Source organism: Calypte anna, chromosome 20 (assembly GCF_003957555.1).
Source record: "Calypte anna isolate BGI_N300 chromosome 20, bCalAnn1_v1.p, whole genome shotgun sequence".
NCBI lineage: Eukaryota > Metazoa > Chordata > Aves > Apodiformes > Trochilidae > Calypte > Calypte anna.
Window position 1 is genome coordinate 14,142,649 of NC_044265.1, and position 20,397 is coordinate 14,163,045.

The following is a 20,397-nucleotide window of genomic DNA, read 5'->3' on the forward strand; positions in this document are numbered from 1 at the left end:
TGGCCCTGCTCAGCTGTCCCTGATCTTGGGGGGCAGCCCCGGGCCGGCTCCTGCTGCTGAGGAGAGTGGGGGTCTGAGGAACAGCACAGCACAAACCCCCCAAAACCTCCTCCTGTGGTGTCTGAGTGAACCCAGCCGGGGTGGCAGGGACACGGCCAGCCCGGAGCCAGGAGCTGGAGCATGGACCGGACCTGCCCTGCCCTGCCCTGCCCGGGGGGCTCCAGGGGCAGCAGCTGAGGGGTTGGGCTGTGCCCCGAAGCCTTTCCTCATCCCCAGGGTCTCCTCCAGCTCAGCTGGAGATGGAGGGGTCTGGGGACGATGGAATCATGGAATTGTTTGGGATGAAAATGACCTTTCAGATCATCCATTCCTCCAGCACCACCCCACGTCCCTCAGCACCACAGCTCCAGGGCTCTGAAACCCCTCCAGGGATGGGGACTCCACCTGGGCCAGGCCCTTTCCAGGGAGAAATTGTTCCCAAGCTCCCATTTAACCTTCCCTTAGGAAACGTGCGGCCAGTTCCTCTCCTTTTATCACCTGTTCCCTGGGTGAAGAGCCCAACTTGTGACCGGCTGCCCACTGGGTTTACCTCCATTCCCCCCACCTCTTCGGGCCTGCCCACCCAGAGAGGTTTTTTCACCCGTCCAGCCCAGAAGCAGCTGCAGGACGCCGTGCTTCGGCCAGCCCTTGGGGGTAACCCTCACCCCGGGGCCGTGGGGCAGGAAACCGGAGCTGGAAAGGTGACGGGCAGGGCGGGAAGGTCACCGGGGCCTGGGAGAAGCCGCCGGCTCCCGGCGCAGCTGCCATGGGGGGGGGCACAGCCCCTTCCCCCACCCCGCAGCCTCACGGATCGGGGACCCCTGCGGTGGAAACCCCCCCGGATCGCGGCCTCCCCGCAGCCCCCGGGAGGGTCAGAGCCGCCCCCACCCCGGCTCCGGCCGGGCCCTTCTCGGCTCCGCAGGCCGCAGTTGCCACCTGGCGGCGAGCCCCGGGGCGGCGGGGCGAGGGAGGCCGAGAAGGGCAGGGGGGCCACGCTGGGCTAACGGGCCCCGCCGCCTGGCCGTACCCCGTAGCACGGGGCGGCCCGAGCTTCCCACACCGGGACACGGCCCGGGGAGGAGGGGGGGAGCGGGCTCAGAGCCCCCGAAACCTCCCGGGAGTGACCCCCCCCCCGTCAGCATGGCGCCGGACTACAACTCCCATGAGCCCTTGGGGCGCGCTCTCCCGCTCCACTCCGCATGCGCGGCGGCGGCGCTTCCGCTTCCGGCGCGCCTCGCTCTGGTCCCTGCGGCTGGCGGCCGAGCCTTGTGCCTCCGCCATATTGTCTGTGTGCGGCCGGCGGGCGGGCGGAGAGCGGGCGGAGAGCGGGCGGCCGCGGCAGGTACCGGCGGGCCGCGGCGGCTCCGGTGCCCCCCCCGGGGGCCCCGCGATGGGGGCGGGCGGAGGGAGCGACGGGGGGGGGGGAGGCGCCACTGTGTCTCCAACCCCTCTTCCCCCCCCCCACCTTCCCGTTGCCCCCCCCGCCCCGCTCTGGGCTCGGTGCGGGTTGAGGGGCCCGGGCCGCCCCCTCAGGACAGCGGGGCCGCGGCTGGGGGGGGGAGCGGCCCGGCCGTGCCGAAAGGGAAAAGGAGGCGGCGGGAAACGGGCGGGCCCGGCGCGGTGAGGAGGGCAGGGCCTGCGGCCTCCCGCCGGCGGAGGGGCTCGGAGGGGCCCTCGGGGGGGAGCGGGAGGAGGGCGCGGCGGGAAGGCCGCCTCGGCCTGGCCTGGGAGCAGCTCGGGAGCCGCCAGCTGCCTCCCGGCCACGCAGAAAAGGCCCCCGGGCCCCACGGAGGGGCGGCCTTACCCCCCTCCCCGGCTCGCCCGGGCCGCGGGTTCCGGCGCTGTGGGTGTTGCTGACTGGAAAGGCTCCGTCCTGCCCTTGCCCCGGCCGGCACCGCAAGGCAGAGGGATGCGAGGTGTGCGGAGGGCCGAGGAGAGGCCTGGTTCTTCCTCCTCCCCCCGCCAGCCGCCCGAGGTCCCCGTCCTGGGCCTGTCGGGGTGGAGGGGGAGGTGAGGTTCGGGTTTGCAGCCCGGGTGCTCCCCTGGGTGATCGGTCCCGTCCCTGCTGTACTGGAGTTAATTGTGCCTTGGGGCAGCGGGCTGTGTGGCTGTCGTGAAATGAGCTTTGTAGAGGAGAAGGCAGATAAGGTTATGAAACCCCACACTTGTTGTGTGTCAGATTACTTTATTCTTCCTTGCTAAGGGCTTTGGGCACAACCAATAAAGTTTGGATTACGAGCACTCCGTCATCAGTATATTTTCTGCTGACAGCAGTGGTTGATCAGTGCAGAGACTCAGGAGGGCTTGGGCCTCACTTCTGAGACCTGAATTGCTGCTTCCTGGGCCCCTGCCCTGGGCTCTCCGGGAGCTCTGCAGTGGCACAGGGCTCAGGTCTGACCCCGAGGTGGAGTTTTGGGGAGCTGCTCCTGTGCCCAGTGGTGGTGCCAGGCTGCACCCCCGGTGCTGTGTGTGTGCCTGCTGCCTGCACTCACCTGCACACTCCGGGGCCTTCAGGAGCAGTGTGGGCAGAGCAGCTCCTGCTGAGGGTCAGGAAACTCTTTTTTTTCCTAAAAGCAACAATTGCTCAAAGTATTCCTGCTCAGAGCTGGTGTTCAGACCCTGCTGCCCATCAGCCAGGGGGCTGGATGTGGCTCTGCCAGCAAGAGGTTGTTGCAGAGAAATCATTTGGCCTGTTTGGAGTTTTTTTGTGTGTGTGTGTGTCAGTGTGATGTAGGAAATGTCAAAGTTTGTGCTAGGAGAGGGAAGGTTGTGCTTGGGAAGAGTTGGGGCAGGACTTGGGGACAGCGTGCAGCTTGGTCAGCTCTTTAATTAGTCCTGAAACTTGGATTAGGGAGGTAACATCACCTCAGCCTTGGCTGCAGCAGGGGAGGAGGAGCTGCTGTTGCTGGAGAACCTGCTGTGGGGGGGATGAGCCACAGAGGATGGAAAAATGTGGTGAGGGAATTGGGTGCTGGAGGAGAGAGCAGAGACTGCCAGGTGGGGGACTCAGAACAGGTTCTTGGGGTTTGGCAGGCTGGGTTCTGGGGGAGGGATGGGGTTTGGCAGCAGGTTCTACCAAAGGTGGAGGAGCTTGGGCTGTGCAGTGGGGTTTGTGGTGTGAGGCAGAGGAGCTGAGGAGCTCTGGGAGTGGGGATTGCTGTGTAGGACACTGCTTCCTGAGGGGGGATGTGAAGTGGGGGCATCTTCAAGGAGTGCTGGTCAGATAGATGGGCATGGAATGGATTCCTGGTAGGAATCTTGGGAAGAGAGGGTGGCAAAAGCCTGGGATTTGTGGAGTTGTAGAGAAAGAAAGTGTTCTGTGCACAAGTGGCACTTCCCAGCTTCACTGCATGGCAGTGGCCTCACACCTGCCACTTGAATTCCTTCTCTTGCTCCTCACAGAACTCATTTTCCCTTTTTGTCTCTCCTCCTGTCCTCTGAGGGACAAGGGACAAGCAGAGAGGAGAAGCAAATGGGTGACATTGTGGTGGGGTCATTAATTTCATGGCACATTTCTGCAGAGGGAGGGATTTCCAGGGATTTCTTTCTGGGTTACCAGACCTGTCACCTCCACTCTTCCTCCCTTTCTGAGTTGCTTACATGACAGGATCTGCTCTAGAAACTGGGTAATGGTGAGATTTATTTTTTTTTTGTCCCCTAAGGGTACATAACCTCTTCCTCCCCAGGTTTTTAGCTCGGGAAGGGCTGTCACTCAGCCTGGCTGCAAACATTACCTGGTTTGGATTGATTCAACTCTTGAATCATTTTTCTCAGGTGGGATTTCTCCTTCCAGGAGCTGCCTTTCCTGGAACTGACAGAGCTTAACTGGAGAAAAGGAGTTCTCCTAGAAAAACTGCTGGGAAGAGGAGGCTGCAGCTTCCTGAGGGGGTGTTAGTGCTGCTGCTGGAAGCAGGGTGGGTTTGGGAATTGGTTTTGGGGTGCATTTGCCCCCCAGGTGCCAAAGGTGTGTGTGGGTGTGAGGGGCTGTGGTGGGACTGATGGCTCAGAGTCTGACCTGCTCTGTGCTCACATTGTGCTCACAAATGATTTTATTCCCCACTTTGTGCTGCTGCTTGGGGAAGCTGAAGAGCAGAAAGGAGAGCTGGAGCTCTGTGCTGACTCAGGACAGTGTCACCACAGACTCCTCTGTGCAAGGTTCTGGTTTCAGGAACTTTTAGTTTTCCACAGAGTTTATTTCTGAGGTGGATCTTGTCCTTCTTGTGACCTAGTTCTGATCTTTCAGGAATATCACCATTTGCAGGGGGCCTCCTAAAGCAGGCTGCCCAGCTGCTTGCTCTGATGGCTGGATTAGATTACAGCAGCTTATTCAAAGGGAATGGTGAAGAAAATCTCTAGATGGCAGTGGAAAAGAGTTGTAGGCTGGGGTGGCAGTTGGCTGCTGGTTGCCAGCTGGGTGGTTGTGTCTTTGGGTGTTAACAGGAGTCCTAAAAACCTCAAGTTACTCTTTGGTCCTGTGTGTCTGCATCTTCTGGAACAACTACAGGGGAAAGCCATTTTTTTATTTTAAATTAAGCTGAGTGTAGGGAGAGTCCAGCTTGTTCTGCAGTGCTGAGGCAGAGTTACATGCCAGAACTTGCTGTGCCAGGGCAGGAGAAGTCTCCCCACGTTCTGAGGCAGCACCCCAGAGCCCTCCTGCCTGTCCCAGGAGGTGGAACAGGAGCCTCTCTGGCCAGAGCCCTCAGAGGAGGCAGTTTCTCAGCCCACATCTGTCTGAGCTGTCAGTAAATCTTTACTTTTAGTGTTCTGGAAACAGATGAAGGTGGATGCCCACAGCTAATTAATTCCCAGTGTAGAAAAGCAAGAGCTCCTGCCACATTCCCTCTCTTCTAAGTCATCTCCCAGGTTTCCCAGTGTGCTGGGACATCCCAGCCTCCCCTTCTGCCCTTCAGGCACCACTTGGGGTGTGCTCCAGAAGGAAGAGGAGGACTTTTGGCTGTCCCAGGAAGCTGGGCAGCACCCAGAGTGCAGAGGGGGGGTGTGAAGTGTAGAAGTTCAGCTCTCAGAGGTGTGAATGAGACCAGCAGACTCTTGAGTGCACTCCTGGGCACCACTGAGCTGCCCAGGCAGGCTCAGAGGGGCTGATGTGGGAGACTGGAGCTGCCCCTGGGGCTGGGGGGGTCATGCAGCCCTGTGTCTGCTGCACAGCTTGGGATCCTCACTGCCAGGGATGAGTTCCCCACTGGCAGGAGCTGTGAGGAATTCAGGGGAGGGATTGGTGAAGCTGCTGAGGGGAGAACCACTCAGTTTCGGGATGTCTCTAGTACAGAATGACTCCAAGATGTTTCTTCCAGCTCCCAACTAAACCTGTCAGCTCTTCTCCCCAGTGGCTGGTCCTGTCCCTTTGAATTCCTTCTGAAGAGAATGTTTGAGGTCTCAGTGTGTTAGGGTTTGTCTTCAGGGCCAGACACGAGCAGATATTTAAAAGAAATATGGAAAATAATTAAATAATTTTGATGGAAAACCATAGTTAGAGCAAACTGTGCTGTTCCAAAAAATACCATGAGGAAAGTTTGATTTCAGCCCTAAGCTGCTTTCTTTTTCTTTTTTAACTCCATCAGGCTTTAAAATCTGCTTTTCAGTTGATGGTGTCTCTGAAGTAGGTAAATGTCCTCCAGAAAGGATGTAAAATGTCAGTTTTGTTAATCCAGGGTGCTTGTTTCTATTTCAGCCATAAAATAATAAAAAAAATATAGGTTGGAAGGGACTTCTGGAGGTCATCTGTTCCTTACTTGTGTTCCTGCAGTTCCAGCATTGTGGAAATCTGGAAATCAGATTTCTGTTGAGATTGGATGTGTTTATATTATGAAGTTTGTTACTGTGATTCCCTCCCTGCAGGCTGAGGGGGGTTTGGTGGATGGCAGCTGCCAGCAGGCTGGGCTGTGCTGTTGAAGCATGTCTTGATCTTCTCATTTCAGCCATGTCTGCCCAGTCCCAGATGTTCTCCAGACTCTGAGGAAGTGAGTGCTCCTTCTTGCAGGGCAGAAATGGGCTCTGTGAAGGGAATCCTCATCAATTTTCTCTGCTAATTGTAATGCTTCCTCTCACTAATGAAGCATGTTGCACACTCCTGATTTCAGAGGTTGAGTTTAGGCCACTGAGGATGAAAGGGAATGTCTCTTGGACTGTGGATGAAAGAGAGGAGTAAGCTTTGGATTCCAGGCTGCTTCCCATCCTTCTGCTCTTCTCAGCTGACAGAGCTTTTCTTCTCTCGGGACTCAGCTCCTGGTTACAGGCAGCCTGTAAGGAGCTTACATGGGGAAAGTAGAAGTGAGGGGAAAGTCTCCAGCCCTGTTTGACCAAACTGGGCATCTCCCTTCTCCTTCAGGTTGTCTGGGATGGTCCATCAGGACCTGGTCAGGTGGTGGCAATGTTTCCTTGGCTCTTGAAGTTTGGCTCCATGCAGTTTGGGGCCTTTCTTGCTCCTCTGGGTCTGCTCTGCATCCAGCTGAGGCTGAGCAGTGGTGATGCTCATGTGGTTCCCTGAGTTCACTCTGCTCTGGCTGGGGGAGGTTGGGGCTGGCACTGAGGGCAGGACAGGCACCTGGGGGACAGCAGGGTCCTGGGTGCATTATTTATACTCCCAACCTTCTCCCCAGAGGTCATGGCTGGGATAGCACTCAGGCTTCTGGGAAGCTCTTGGCTTCCAGCTCTGGGAGCTTTGCTTGCCCTGCATTGTGCTGGGAGCCTTCAGGTTAAGGATCTGAGTCACTGGGAGCTTGGAACAAGCTCTGTGCCAAAAATGTTCCCAGTGAGAAGCAGAAAAAAACCCAAAAGGTTCCAGTATCCCAGTTGGTGTTGACTTAAAAAAAAAAAAGAGGTGAATTTTACCAGAGGCTGAGGAGTTGTGTTTCTCAGGAGGTAATTGCCTGGTTCCCCAGCTGTGGTGTGAGGGGCACATCTGGAAGGATGGAGGGTGTAGGACATTCCTGTTCTGGTGGGGTGTAGGTGCTGGAAGTGTGGGGAACTTCACACAAAATCTTGTCCTCCAGGGGTTGCCACTGGGATTCAGACATTGTGAGGATGATAAAATCCCTATTTAAAAAGGAGGGGAGTTGTAACATTAAGATGTTTTAAAGACTGGATTCAAAGTAGATTCAGAGGTTTTTTTACCTTTTTTTTGAACTTTAGGCTCAATAAGTCAGACAGCAGCCTGCTGGCAGGATAATTCAGACTTTTAAGACCAAATCTCTTAATTATTAGACCTGCCAGTTCAACAAGTCCTGTGTGGTGGTGGCACAGCTTCTCCTGTCCCTGGGCAGTGCCACGGGGTGGGGATCAGCAGCTCCTCCCTGGGCTGTGTCCTTGGGGTTGGATGCAGGGGAAGGGATGGATGAGCTGAGGGGGTTGTGAATAGTTTTTCAGGGCAGGCCTAGGTGGGAAAGCCAAGCACTGAGGCTGTAGCGTGGTGGTGATGTGATCCAGCTGCCCTGGGAGGGTGGTGTCTGCCCAAGGGCTGTCACCACAAGTGCCACAACAGAGGAGCTGTTTGTCCTTGTGCCTTGGCACTGAGCAGTGTGTGTCAGACAGTAACGGGGAGCTTTGTCTTTCTTTGTGACCTCTGCTGGAGTGCCTGGGCTCAGGGTTCTGTTTCCTGCTGGAGCACTTCCCCACCAGAGAAATAAACACTTGCAGAGGTGTGTTGTGGCTTTTCTTTGGAGATGCTGAAGCCTCCCCTGGCCGTGGCCATGGGCTCTGGTTTGATCTGCTGTGACTGGGTTACTTTTAGCAGTCTCTCCCCATGTGCATGGTTCTGTGATTCTGGCACTGAGGCAGCAGTTACTGAATGGCAGGTTCTGTGTGGATTCTGCAGAAACAGAGCTCCTGTACCAAGCTCAGGACACTCAGTCTGTAATTGCTGCTCAGACTGTGGATTTTCTGCCTTCAGATTGCAAACTAAAGTGACACTTAGGTGGCCACACCTGTCCCCAGTGTTTGTCCCTGTTTGTGTCAGTCCCTTCTGTCAGAGAGCTTGAATCCCCTGCAGAACCATCCCTGGCTGGGGGCACTGAAAGCAAAATTTCTTTGTTGTTTGGAGCAGAGGGAGCGAGAGGCTTTGGGGCAGGGGAAGTCTGTGTGTGTGTGTTTGGAGCTTTGTTTGCTCTCAAACCAAATTGTCTGTGCAGACTCTCTCCTCTTCCTGTATGCAGAGCAGCAGACAATAATACCTGCACTCAGAAACAGGCATTGTGTGCCATTCTTAGAAGCTACAGTCAATGATTTCCTGAAAAAAAGCCCTTTTCTGAGCAGCCTGCTGCACCTCACAGCCTGAGCTGGGCTAGAGCTACGTGACAGCAAATATCCTCTGTGAAATCTGATCTGCCTTTAGATAACCTGATTGATTTTTCTTTTTTTTTATTGTTTGGTTGGATTTTTCCATGCTGAAACTGGTCTTGCCAGGCTGGGTGAGCTGGGGCAGTGGTGTGTTCTTTATTGATAAAACTGGGCTTCAGAATTAAAATTGCTAAGTCATCTTGGAGGGCTGTAGGTTCCTTTAGTTTCTACCCAAGGAGCATTGGACAGAGGAACTTACTCAGTGCATCTCCTGCACACGGACTGAGGAGAAGCAAATACACAGCAATTAAACTTGGAAATGTGATAAGTTTCCCTGTACCAGAAGTGTTGTGGTGAAGTTGCTCTGCTGAGGCCCAAGTACGTTTTTGGGTATACATCTCATTTCTGTGTGAGTCATGCCTCATAAATGGCTTGAGATTGCTGTGCAGTCTGAAAGGGTGTTTTGTTGGAGGACTAACAGTTTGTCCAGGCACGGACTGTTTCTTTTTAGCAATCCTTCACCCTCCAGTCAGTCAGCTCAACCCTTGGCTCAAGTGTCTCCTGCTCCCTTCGTGAGGCTGAGGCTTCCTTCCCACCTCAGGTGTGACCTGGGGGCTGGGCTGCCACCACCCTGCCTACCTGGAGCTGCCTTTGTGTGTCAGTAGGTCACAGAATAACCCTGTGCTGCCAGGTCTGTCCCACCTGGGGGGGCTCAGCCAGGGCAGAAGGGGCCCTGGGGGAGGTGGCAGAACCAGCAGAGCTGTGTCCCCAGCCCTGTAGCTGGTGGGCCTTGCTGCGGTCCCTGCAGCAGAGGGAAGCACTGCAGACCTCCAAGGAATGCCAGGACCCTGCTGGTAGAGCAGGATTTTGCTTCTAGAATTTTCTTGAGGGATCCTGCTAGCCTGAGCTGGCTGCTCTGAGCACATTTCTGGGTCTTTCTGATTTAATTCTGATGAATGCAGCTGCTGCCTCCTCCTGCAGCCTGGCAGTTGCCTGTTTGCTGTGAAGGGAGAAGATTGGCATAGGAAATGAATCCATTCTCTCTGTTCAGATCGGTGCCCTCTGACTGGGGTGTTCTGGGTGGTTTCTGCCCAACCCTCTCATGCTCCCCTCCTCCTCAGATGTCCTGAGGCTTCAGGAAGTGCCAGGCTGAGGTTGCAGGGGTGACCTTGGGGACCTCTCAGCAGCGTTTCTGGGGGCATTGGAGGGGTGAGGGCTGTGCAGGGCTCTGGTTCTGTGTGGGGTGGCTCCAGGCTCCTTCCTGGGTGGGGGAGAGGTTGCAGCTGAGAGCTGTTGCTGTCACTCTGGAGCTGAAGGGAGGGAACTGCCCTGGGCAGACAGAGCACAATGCAGTTTTTTCTCGTTTGGAAAGTTGTCTTTGCAACCATAAGATGGAAACTGCACGCTGGAAAGTTTCAGGGGCTGGGGTGTTAGTTCTGCTCAGAGGCCCAAGCAGTGCTGTGGTGTTTGGGGGAGGGGGGGAGAGCAGAGAAATCAGTTCCAGTCTCTGCCCCAGGTCAGGGGCTGTGGCTGGGCTGCAGCCTCTGCTTCTCTGGAGCTGTCAGTGAGTAACTTGAACACTTCTCAGGTGGCTTGGAGATTTCACCTCTGGTTTCTTATCTCTCTGCAGGTGAAGAATCTGAGGGCTTTCTCCTCAGTGCAGCTGTGCAGGTGGGGAGCCTCTGAGCTCAGGCAGCTCTCCCTTTCCACCTGCCATCCTGTCTGATATGTCGGGACCCGTGCCGAGCAGGGCCAGAGTTTACACGGATGTGAACACACACAGACCCCGGGAGTACTGGGACTATGAGTCACACGTGGTGGAGTGGGGGTGAGTCCCTGGGCTTTCCTGGACAGCCCTGCACTGGGATCAGTCTCTGTAGGGTCCTGCGTGGGGGTTTTACCTGTGCTGCTGGGGACTTTTTCATGCCTGGTGACAGAGTTGTAGTTTGCAGGACAAAGATCAAAGATCACAGCTTTTGTTTCCCATCAAAGCTGCAAATCCCAAGCACTGCAGACACATATTTACCACTTAAATATGGGTTGAAGTATTTTTGCCAGGTAGTCAGGAAACCTCCCCTTTTAGAGGGATGAGGTATTCTTCTGAAACAATCTGCACAGCCCTGGCTGAAGTTGCTTCTGAGTGAAGAGACTCAGCAGCCTTGAAGAGGGCTGTGCTATTTTGTGACTTGTTGCTCAGCTCCTGCAAGTGACTGGAAAAGACATGTCTGCTGCTGGTGGTGGAAGGAAGGAGGTCTCTAAATAGAGCTCATGACTAAACTGTCCAGGAATCAGTCAGCAGTGATTCCAGCTTCCAAGCACTGCTTTTGTGTCACAGGACCCAGGTGAAGTTCTGCCCTCAGCTTTGCTGCAGTTCCTGAAGTCTTCACAGTCCTCTCACCCTGAGTGGTGTTCTCTGCCCAGGCTGTTGTTTTGTTGTGGTGTTTTTTAAACAGGCTGGCATTTAAATTTTTGGTCTTTCTGGCTTTGTTGATTTTTAACAACATTATGCAAGGAAAATGAAACATTCCAGATGTGGAAAGGCCAAGTGGAAGGGGTAGCTCAAGTTTGCTGGTGCTGAAATGCAGAGTTGGGCTTACATTACCTTCTGCAGAAGAAATAAATTCTGGATTGAACCTGAGGTGGGCAAGTAGAAGCTCCCTCTCTCTCTCCTAAATCTTAATCATCACTTCCAAGAGGTGTAAGACACTAATTAGTCCACCTTGACTGGAAGGTGCAGCAGAGATTTAGTGTTAAGGAGAGGTTTGCAAATCGTGATGGGAATGACTGAGCCCTTTTTATCTCCACAGAAATCAAGATGATTACCAGCTAGTTCGGAAACTAGGCCGAGGCAAATACAGTGAAGTGTTTGAAGCCATCAACATTACAAATAATGAAAAAGTAGTTGTTAAAATTCTCAAGGTGAGCTGGGGATTGGGCAAAAGATAGAATCTGTATGGTGGTGGCCAAAAAGTGCAGCATTTGGTCTAAAATGTTCAATGTCTGAAACTGAAATGGGTGAAGCCTGGCTTAGGAGTGTGATTCAGGTGCATGGGGCATTGTTTGGGGGTCTGAAGAGAAGCCCTACACTTGGGTTTTGAGGCCAATCTCTGCCTGTAAGGAATTCACCATTATCTTACAGAAATCCTGTAGTGCAACATACTTTTACTCTGAGCTAAGGAGCACTGCAGTAGCTGACTGGAAAATTCTCTCCTCCTCTAGCTCCCAGTGTGCTGTCATGTGCACAGAGGCTTGTGAGCTAATGGGGTCATTTTCCTCTAAAGCCTGATCAGATTTAGGCACTGCTGACCTTAAAATTTTCATTTCTGCCTTGCATGTGCCATTGCAGCCATCAGTTCCCTCCAGACTGAGTAAGGATCTCCTGAATGCTGGCTATTCCACAGCTCTGATGGATGAAATGCCTTTATCTGGTGGGGCTCAGATACCTCTTGGACTTCTCACAGTTACATGTTTACCCCAAGCCAGTTAAGAAGTTTTGGACCATCAGATTGTGTTCAGGAAGCTTTAAAAAAAAACTCCCCCATCTCACTACCCCTCATTCACACCAAGCTTATGTCTGTAGCTGTCAGGGCTGGGTGGTTAGAGAGGAGCTGCAGGTATCTGAGCTCTTAGTGCAGTGGGAACAGCAAAACCCATCTGTTTGAACTCAGCTGGCAAAGCCTGTGATGATGTTTTGGTGATTTGCAGTCAGCTACCTTGGTCACCTGGGTGTCAGGCTGGCTGTTAGCCTGCTTTGCTGGAGTGCTCAGTCTCACACCTTGGGTTTTTATTCTCCAGCCTGTTAAAAAGAAGAAAATCAAGCGTGAAATCAAGATCTTAGAGAACCTGAGAGGAGGCCCCAATATAATCACCCTGGCAGATATAGTAAAAGATCCTGTGGTGAGTATGGGAGAAGGGGGCCCTGGGCCTGGGGGGGAAGTTGCTCCATTTGACTTCAGCTCTGATCTGGCTTTGTTTTCCCTTGCTCCAAACCCCTGCTTCTGAATTGTGTGATCAGATCAGCTCTTAATCTGATTAACTTCTTTTGGAGGGCCCTCCCTCCCCCATGGGCCCCATCAGCCCCCACTCTGTGAGGGTGAGATGGGAGGGAGCTGAGACAAGTTAATTCCTTCTGCAAACAGTGCTGCTGGGGGGCTGCAGGCTTGGGCTCTGCTCTGGCTGAGGGGAATCACAAGGATGTCAGGCAGAGGAGCTCCAAGCAGCTGTAGGTGTAAAAGTGGTTGAATTCCTTACCCTAGATAAAAATGTGTATTCTCAGTGGCTGAACACTGCTCTCTCTCTTTCAGTCCCGGACACCTGCCTTGGTATTTGAACATGTAAACAACACAGACTTTAAGGTACAGTGTGGGAGGTGAACTTCTGGTGCTTTCCTTTTGAAAGGTGCTCATGATGTTGTTCTGGGGACAGGAGAGTACAGAAGGGCAGGCAGGTTACTTAATGATTTCCTTCCAACATAGCAACTGTCTTTAGAGGTAAATCTGCTGAGACAGAGGTTTGGAATTAGTGCTTTAGTACTGTTTTGCCATAGAAATAACAAGGTTAGAATCCAGATGCCAAGTGTTGTTCTAAACTTGAGAGCAAATGAATCTGTTATCTGTGGAGCATCAGTGCCTGTCTTTTTGAAACACTTTGCTTTTATGTTCAGCATCTAACTATTTGTTAGACACACTTGGAAGGTGGACAGCTGTTTGTGGCAGTCCATGCTTCTGGGAAAAGGGATTTAAATGTCCCTTTGTCCCCTTCCCTCCCGAGCTGCCTCAGGAGAAGAATGGCTGTGCAGTGCCAGCTGGAACAGCTCTGCATGGTGCAGAAAGCACTTGGTCTTTCTGAGACCCAGTGTGCAGGCATAATGCTGGTGGTGGGTGAGTGGAACCTCAGGGAGGCAGTGAGAGGAACCAGAACACAGTGTCTGAGGTCAGCTGTGGAGCTGGTTTGTAAGGGGAGAGGAGCAGAGTGATCAGAGTCAGGTGTGGAATCTGAGTAACTTGGGCAACTTCTCCTTCAGATGAGTTTGGAGAGAAGTCCAGCAGCAGAGAGAGCAGGGCTGGGTTGCTCTGGGCTGGCAGGGGTGTGATGTTTTCCTTGGGTGCTGAACACTGCTCTGATGTGTTTGTGTCCCACAGCAATTGTACCAGACATTAACAGATTATGATATTCGATTCTACATGTATGAGATTTTGAAGGTATGTTGGTGTTTTCCTGGTCCTTTGGGGCAGTTCTGGGTTTGCACTCAGCTAATCATCTAGAGATGGTTTTCATGTCACTTGTGGGGGGAAGAGAAAAGAAAACCTGTGGAAGAGTTGCACAGAAGAGTATCTATCAAGTCAGTACCAATTGCTCAGCTTTGTTTCTGCAGCAGAGTCAAGTCCTTTTTTTGTTTGGTTGGGTTTTGTTTTGGTTTGGTTTTGGCTGTTTTGTTGGGTTTTTTTGAGGATTGCAGAGCCTCTGGATACACTGAGATAACTCAAGATCCTAAATCACAAATGCATGTAGCACCTGAACAGCAAACTGTGAGCTGTTACTGGCTGGTTTTGTGCCCTAATACAACGTGAGTCAAAGGTGTTGGCCCCTTTTTCTGAGAGAAATCTTTTCTCCTCAGGAGGCTGGAGCTGTTGATTGCTCAGCAGTGCCCAGTAGCTTTGCCCTGAGGGACTCTGCAATTCCACTTTGTGTGAGGAAGTTCATGAGGTGAAATCAGAACACTCCTGGTATGGCACCTCCCTTTGAGAGGGGGCTCCAGGGGTGTTTTCTGTGCTCTCTGAGTCTCAGCCAGGCTGTAGCAGTGGATGGTAAAGTTTTGCTGGCTTCTTAGACTTGGGATGTCTGGAAATACTTCTGAATATTAATTAATTCTGAATATTAATACTTCTGATTAAAGTTGAAAGTTTCTTGTGACTCCAGCATCTGTTTCTTTGGGTGTCACCTCCAGGCTCTAGATTACTGCCACAGCATGGGAATCATGCACAGAGATGTCAAACCTCACAATGTCATGATTGACCACGAGCACAGAAAGGTAAGAACCTGGGGCAGGGAGACATTTCCAGGGGGGCTGCACTTCCATCCTGTGGAGAAATGTAAAATGAAATCCTGTGTGCTGCTTCTCTCAAGTTTCTCTGGGTTACATGGCCCATAAATAGGTTTTGGGGAGGTGTTTTATTCAGTATTTGGTGATAGGGTGTGGGGAGAATAACTGAGCAGATACTCTGATCAGTTGAAATTAATTGCAGATAGACTTGTAAGTGGAGCTTCAAACCAAACTCACCTGCAGGGGGGTTCAGCCAGTGGTGTGCTGGAGCAGCCCTTGAGCCTTTTTTTTTTCTTTGTTTTCTACTATTTCTAGCTTAGATTAATAGACTGGGGCTTGGCTGAATTCTATCACCCTGGCCAAGAGTACAATGTCAGAGTGGCTTCCAGGTATTTCAAAGGACCTGAACTCCTTGTAGATTATCAGGTAAGCATTACCAGGATTTGGCACTGACTTTCCATACTAAGGTCTGTGTCATGTCAAGGTAGCACACCAGACATTCAGGTACCTGGGGCCCTGAAGCTAAAGACTCCATTCTAAATTGTATCCCAGAAAGCAGTGGCTGTAAAGCCACTGAATTAAAGAAACTAATGAGTACCTCAGGACCTGAGGAAGAGCAGCAAAGCTGTCATCAGGGGACATGGAATACAAATGTTAAATATTTTTTTTTAGCCAGGCTGCTTTTGCAGTAAGATACAAGAAGGAAACAAAGCCCTTGTGGGAGTACCTAGGACTGCATAAAAACCTCTCTGTACCTCAGTGAGGTTTGCATGATGGAAACTGGGGGCTGGAAGGAGCAGCTTTGCTGGTGACTTTCAGATGGTGCTGGCACAAAGATGCTTCTGCCCCTGTGCCCTGTGGAGCTCACTCCTCTTGGTGCTTCCCTTCCCAGCACTCCCAACAACGAGTGGTAACATTGACAGTGCAGGGAGAATAAGAAAAGACACTGGGCTGTAATTCCTTTATGGACAAGGGTGGAAATGGGAGATTGCTGTTCTGGTTGGTGTATCCCAGTCTGAGGAACTGGAGGCCTGAGCTGAGCAGCCATCCCCTGAGGGAGATGCCTGAAGGTGTTTGAGTCACTGGAGGGAGGGAGGGGGAAGCCTCTGAGTGTCAGAACTCTGTTCATCCATTAGAAACTGAATTGTCCTTCTGGTTCTGTACAGATGTATGATTACAGTCTGGATATGTGGAGCTTGGGCTGCATGTTGGCTAGTATGATATTCCGAAAGGAGCCATTTTTCCATGGCCATGACAACTATGATCAGGTGAGAGCTGGTCAGGTACAATCTCTGTTCTCTTACCACCAGGGAGGTTTCCTGACACTTGTGGCAAGGCATCCAAAGGAGAATTTAAGCTTTTTTCTAATGGCTGCTTTGCTCTGCTTGAAGCCATCTTCCTTTCCTCAAAATACAAGATCATGTAACCCATTAAATAGAGATTTGTAGTGCTGGGTGTTCATGGGCTCCTCAGTCCCAGCTGGGACAAGTCATAGCAATAGTTACCTGGAGGCTGGTGTGTTCTGGGACCTAGATTGGTGGTTCCTGAGGGTATGTGGAGAGTCCCTGCCACTCCCTCTGCTCTATATAGGAACTGCATTTGGTACAGTTGCATATAGACTCTGAAACCTTTGTGTTGCCTTTAGGCCAAAATTTACACCTTCAGCCTGTGCTCTGCATCTGCCCTGGTGTGCAGACATTGAGGAACATCCATCTTCTGTTCTGCACTCTGGAGCCCTCCCCAGGGTGATAACTTCACCCTTCATGTGCAAGCGCAGAGCTTCTCCTCCTTTGCCCACCTATTCTTGCCTTTTCCTCTGTGGGTGTTGAGTATTTCCCTGCTCCAAAGGGAGCTGGTACTGCAGTACCTCACGTTTTGTGACGTTAGGGTTGGCAGGTCCCTCCTGGCTGTGTGGCTGGGCTCATGTGGTGACTCCTGAGCCCGTGTGTGCCTGGGGACATCGGAGCCATCAGGTGACCCTGTGGCTGCTTGTTGACACCACTGAGACCATCTTCAAGCTCCCTGCTGGCCCTGGCATTGTGATACCCTCGTTTTAGTGACTGGTTTTTCTGTTTGTTCCCAGCTGGTGAGGATAGCCAAGGTGCTGGGCACAGAGGATCTCTATGACTACATTGACAAATACAACATTGAACTGGACCCACGTTTCAATGACATCTTGGGCAGGTGAGGCAGGACCCAGAGGAGCTCCTGAGCTCTTGGTAGACCCAGAGAGCTGCTGCTTTGTCAACAGATCTCGAAGTAAACAAAAAATTGCATCAGAAAACAGAAGGGTTTTCTTCAGAGCTGTCACTTTGTGCCTTTGATCCCTTTTGCCAGTGCTTCCCACGGTACTTTATCTGAAAATGAACTTGAGGGAAGGTTTTTAAATGTCATCTGGGCAATAAATGAACTGCTGGAGCATAGAGCATGAAGGGCAAGTGTTCCCTCCAGGAGTCTTGGGGGGAAAAAAAAAAACCCAACCCCCAAAATGATGTTTCTCAGAATTACAGTGCAGGAAATCAGTTGCTGCCCGAGCTGGCATTTACCTGTTTTCTCCCTCACAGAGTTCTTTTGTGCACCACGTACCACAGCTATAAGGCACTATTGTTGGGGGGAGGGCTAAGGGAAGAGCTGAAGGGGGATTTCAGGTCTGTAAATCCATCCCACAGTGGGGTGCAGGGGCTGCCCGTGGCCGTGCCCCCCTCTGGCCGTGCTCTGCACTGCTCCTCCCCTGCAGCACCGGCCCCTCCGCGGTCCCTCACTGCCCTCTCTCTTCACCGAAGGGAATTTCTCTGTGGATGTCCCCTCCCCAGCCTGCTCTGGGTGTGTCAATTCCTTCTCCTTTTCCCTGCAGACACTCCCGTAAGCGATGGGAGCGTTTTGTGCACAGTGAGAACCAGCACCTGGTGAGCCCAGAAGCTCTGGATTTCTTGGACAAGCTGCTGCGATACGATCACCAGTCCCGACTCACAGCCAGAGAAGCCATGGAACACCCCTACTTCTGTAAGGATCAGCTGCTGCCAGGGAGCTCTGCTCTGGGAAGCTCCCCCTCGGGCTCTGCAGGTGCCACCTGACAGCAGCAATGCAAAACACCAATATTTGCTGAGTTGTTTGGTTTTTTTTTCTTGGTGCTGCTGAACAAACGTTGTGTTAATGGTCAGGCAGTGCTAGGTCTGTGTTACAGCTCTGGGCAAGGCTCAAGTGACACACGTGTTGAAGGAGCAGAACTGAAAGCTTGGAAGGTAGAGTTGGACAAACAGCTCAGAGTGGTTTGTGTCCAAATAGAATCATAAGAGGGATTGGGTTGGGTTGGGAGGGACCTTAGAGATCATCAAGATCCAACCCCCTGCATGGGCAGGGACCTCTCCCACTAGAGCAGGCTGCACAAAGCCTCATCCAGCCTGGGCTGAGGCACTGCCAGGGAAGGGGCAGCCACAGCCACGTGCAGAAGGAGCTGCAGGTTGTACTGAGGAAGGGCAGGATGTGACATTCCCTTGTGTGCTGCAGCAGGCTTGAGGGGCAGGAAGGAGAAGGCTCTGTCCCATGGGATTTACCTGCAGCTGAAAATAGTTAATGAGTAAACTGGGGACATGTTAGAGAAGGCAGGCAGTGACACTGCCACTGCAAGGTGTGCAGAGACACAACTGCAGTGAGTGATAAACTGCTTGTGAGTGATAAGCTGCCTGCTGCACCCATTCCCTGGGTTTGTCTGCATGGAACTGCTCAGCACAGAGAGCTCAGTGTCACCTTTGGTTCCTTCAGCTCTGACTGCCACTCAGTCCTGACTCCAGAGCACCTCATGGAGGTGACTTTGAGTAACCCTGGTTCCTTCCTGGGGGCTCAGGTGGTGGGTGGTGCTTTTGGGTGCTGCATTTAAAGGTGTTTTTTGCTCTTCCCAGATCCCATTGTGAAAGACCAGGCTCGGATGGGCTCCTCCAACCTGCCAGGTGGCAGCACTCCTGTCAGCAGTGCCAGCATGATGTCAGGTCAGTGCTGCCCCACTCACCCCGGGGCTCTGGCATGTTAAGGTCCATCTGTAGGGATCTGGGAGGGTGAGTCCTGCATTGGGACATCTCCCAGCACCCATGAGAAGGGCAAGAAGGGAGTGGGAGGGAGAGTGTGGCACCCAGGGCCTCTCTGCAGCCTGCCCTGCTTTTCTGGTCCCATTTGGAATAGCACTTTGCAGCTGGGGTTTTTTTCTTCTTGCAGCTGTGTGCAGGAGAGTGCTGTGACCCTCTGCCCCCCTCCCTGCCCTCTGCAGGGAGCACTGACACAGCTTTCCCCTCAGCTTCCTCTGGCAGCTCTGCACAGAGCAGCAGCAGCAGCAAACCTGACCCGTGGGGAAGCAGCCTGGGTAGCCCTGCTCTGCTTTCACTCATCCCTGCTTTCCCTCTCTCTTTTCCAGGGATCTCTTCAGTGCCAACACCTTCACCCCTCGGACCTCTGGCAGGCTCCCCTGTCATCTCTGCCACCACCACCCTGGGGATGCCTGTTCCAGCTGCTGCAGGAGCTCAGCAGTAGCCGGGGGCTCTGCTGCTGCCTGGGCTGAGATGGGTGGGGAAGAGGCCTCTCCCCTCCACCCCTCCTGGGGGAGGCAGCTCTGGTGCCTGGCAGGGGCAGGGAGGGGATTGACTGCTTTGGAGGCACCGTGTCTGAACTGTTGCTTGTGGATTTATAGTAGTTCAGTCATTATATACAAAATTATTATAGGCTGATTTTTTTTTTTTTTTCCTTTTTCTTTTTTTACTTGAACTTTTCGTAACTCAGGGGATTCCCTGAAAAAAAAAAAATTACCTACAGATGGAATATTTCTTTGGACAGTTGTTTCCTCTCCCTGCCCAACCCCCCACCCCTTTCCCTCCCTCCCTACTAAAAAAAAAAAAGAAAAAAAAAAAAAGGCACTCTTCAGTTAAGAGCAAAACTGAATCCAACAGCATTTCCAGGCTCTTGCATCCTGCTGGAAATATTTTCCTGTTCCCACATTACTCCTCCATGAACACCTTGGAGGATTGTGCTGTTCTCCAGAGACCAAGCCTGGGAGAGGCAGGGGAGGGGGATCCCTAAAGCACCACTCACTGAACCCATCACGTCCTGGGTGCTGCTCTGCCAGGGTAGCTGAGGAGACACTTCCAGGATGGAGAGGTGGTTCTGGGCATAAAAGAAACACAGAGATAATATCTGGAACCCAAATTGGATCGAATCATGTCTCCTTAGGAGAGCCAGGATGCCAACTCACCCCCTTGCATGTCATTTTAGTCTTAAAAGATGAAGTTCCTGATCCGACTGGAGTCCTCGCCACCTCTGGAAAACGGGGCTGCTGCAGAGCCAGCCCTGCTCTCCTCAGCCCCTTTTTCCTGCAGGGTTCTTCTGCCCTCGGCAGGGATCTCTGGAATCAGTTTGTTATTGGGTATATTGTTTTTAAATTCTTTATATAGGTTCGGAGCTGGTGGCTACTTAAAAGCTGGGAGAGAAAACACAACAGAACCGAAACCAAACCCTAAAACTCAGACTGCGCCAAGTCCCACCCCACATCTTCACCCCCAACACCCCCTCCCTCGGGTGCCATGTGGTGAGAACACCGATACCTCACAGTTTGTGACCCTGCACTGGGAGGAAGGGGCGAGCAGAGGGGACCCGGCCCGCGGTGCCGGATCGGCTCCGGTGGACGAACGGGAGAAGCGCCCCGGTCACGGCCCTGCTACCCTTCGCTGTGTATATACCCTCTGTCCTTCATCTGTGAGAGATCCAGTGTTGGAATTCTTTGGTGTAAATAAACATTTGGTTTTATTTATCGAGGTCAGAGCCCGGTTCCTGTGTCCGGACCTCACGGGGGGTGCTGGGGCAGTGACACCGGGGGAGAGGGGGGGGGCTGCGGCCCGGCCCGGGGAGCGCGGAGGATCCGCGGCACAACGGCCCGAGGGCGGAGACCGTGCGGGAAGGAGGGGTTGGGGCCGGAAAAGCGGCGGAGGGAGCGGGAAGGACCCGGAACCGAACCCGGATCCAGACCCGGTTCCGCCCCGGCC

The 20,397-nt window shown here is 52.9% G+C and overlaps 1 protein-coding gene across 1 annotated transcript; it reads left to right on the forward strand.

Moving 5' to 3' along the window:
• The first annotated feature begins 1,270 nt into the window (after positions 1-1,270).
• CSNK2A1 (casein kinase 2 alpha 1) lies at positions 1,271-19,864 on the forward strand. The gene is made up of 13 exons (XM_030462954.1): positions 1,271-1,381; positions 9,962-10,159; positions 11,139-11,250; positions 12,127-12,228; positions 12,636-12,686; positions 13,473-13,532; positions 14,279-14,362; positions 14,690-14,800; positions 15,541-15,642; positions 16,458-16,558; positions 17,229-17,377; positions 18,274-18,360; positions 18,780-19,864. Exons 2-13 carry the CDS (start codon positions 10,059-10,061, stop codon positions 18,893-18,895), a joined length of 1,176 nt encoding a protein of 391 aa, XP_030318814.1. The 5' UTR covers positions 1,271-1,381; positions 9,962-10,058; the 3' UTR covers positions 18,896-19,864.
• The last annotated feature ends 533 nt before the right edge of the window (positions 19,865-20,397 follow it).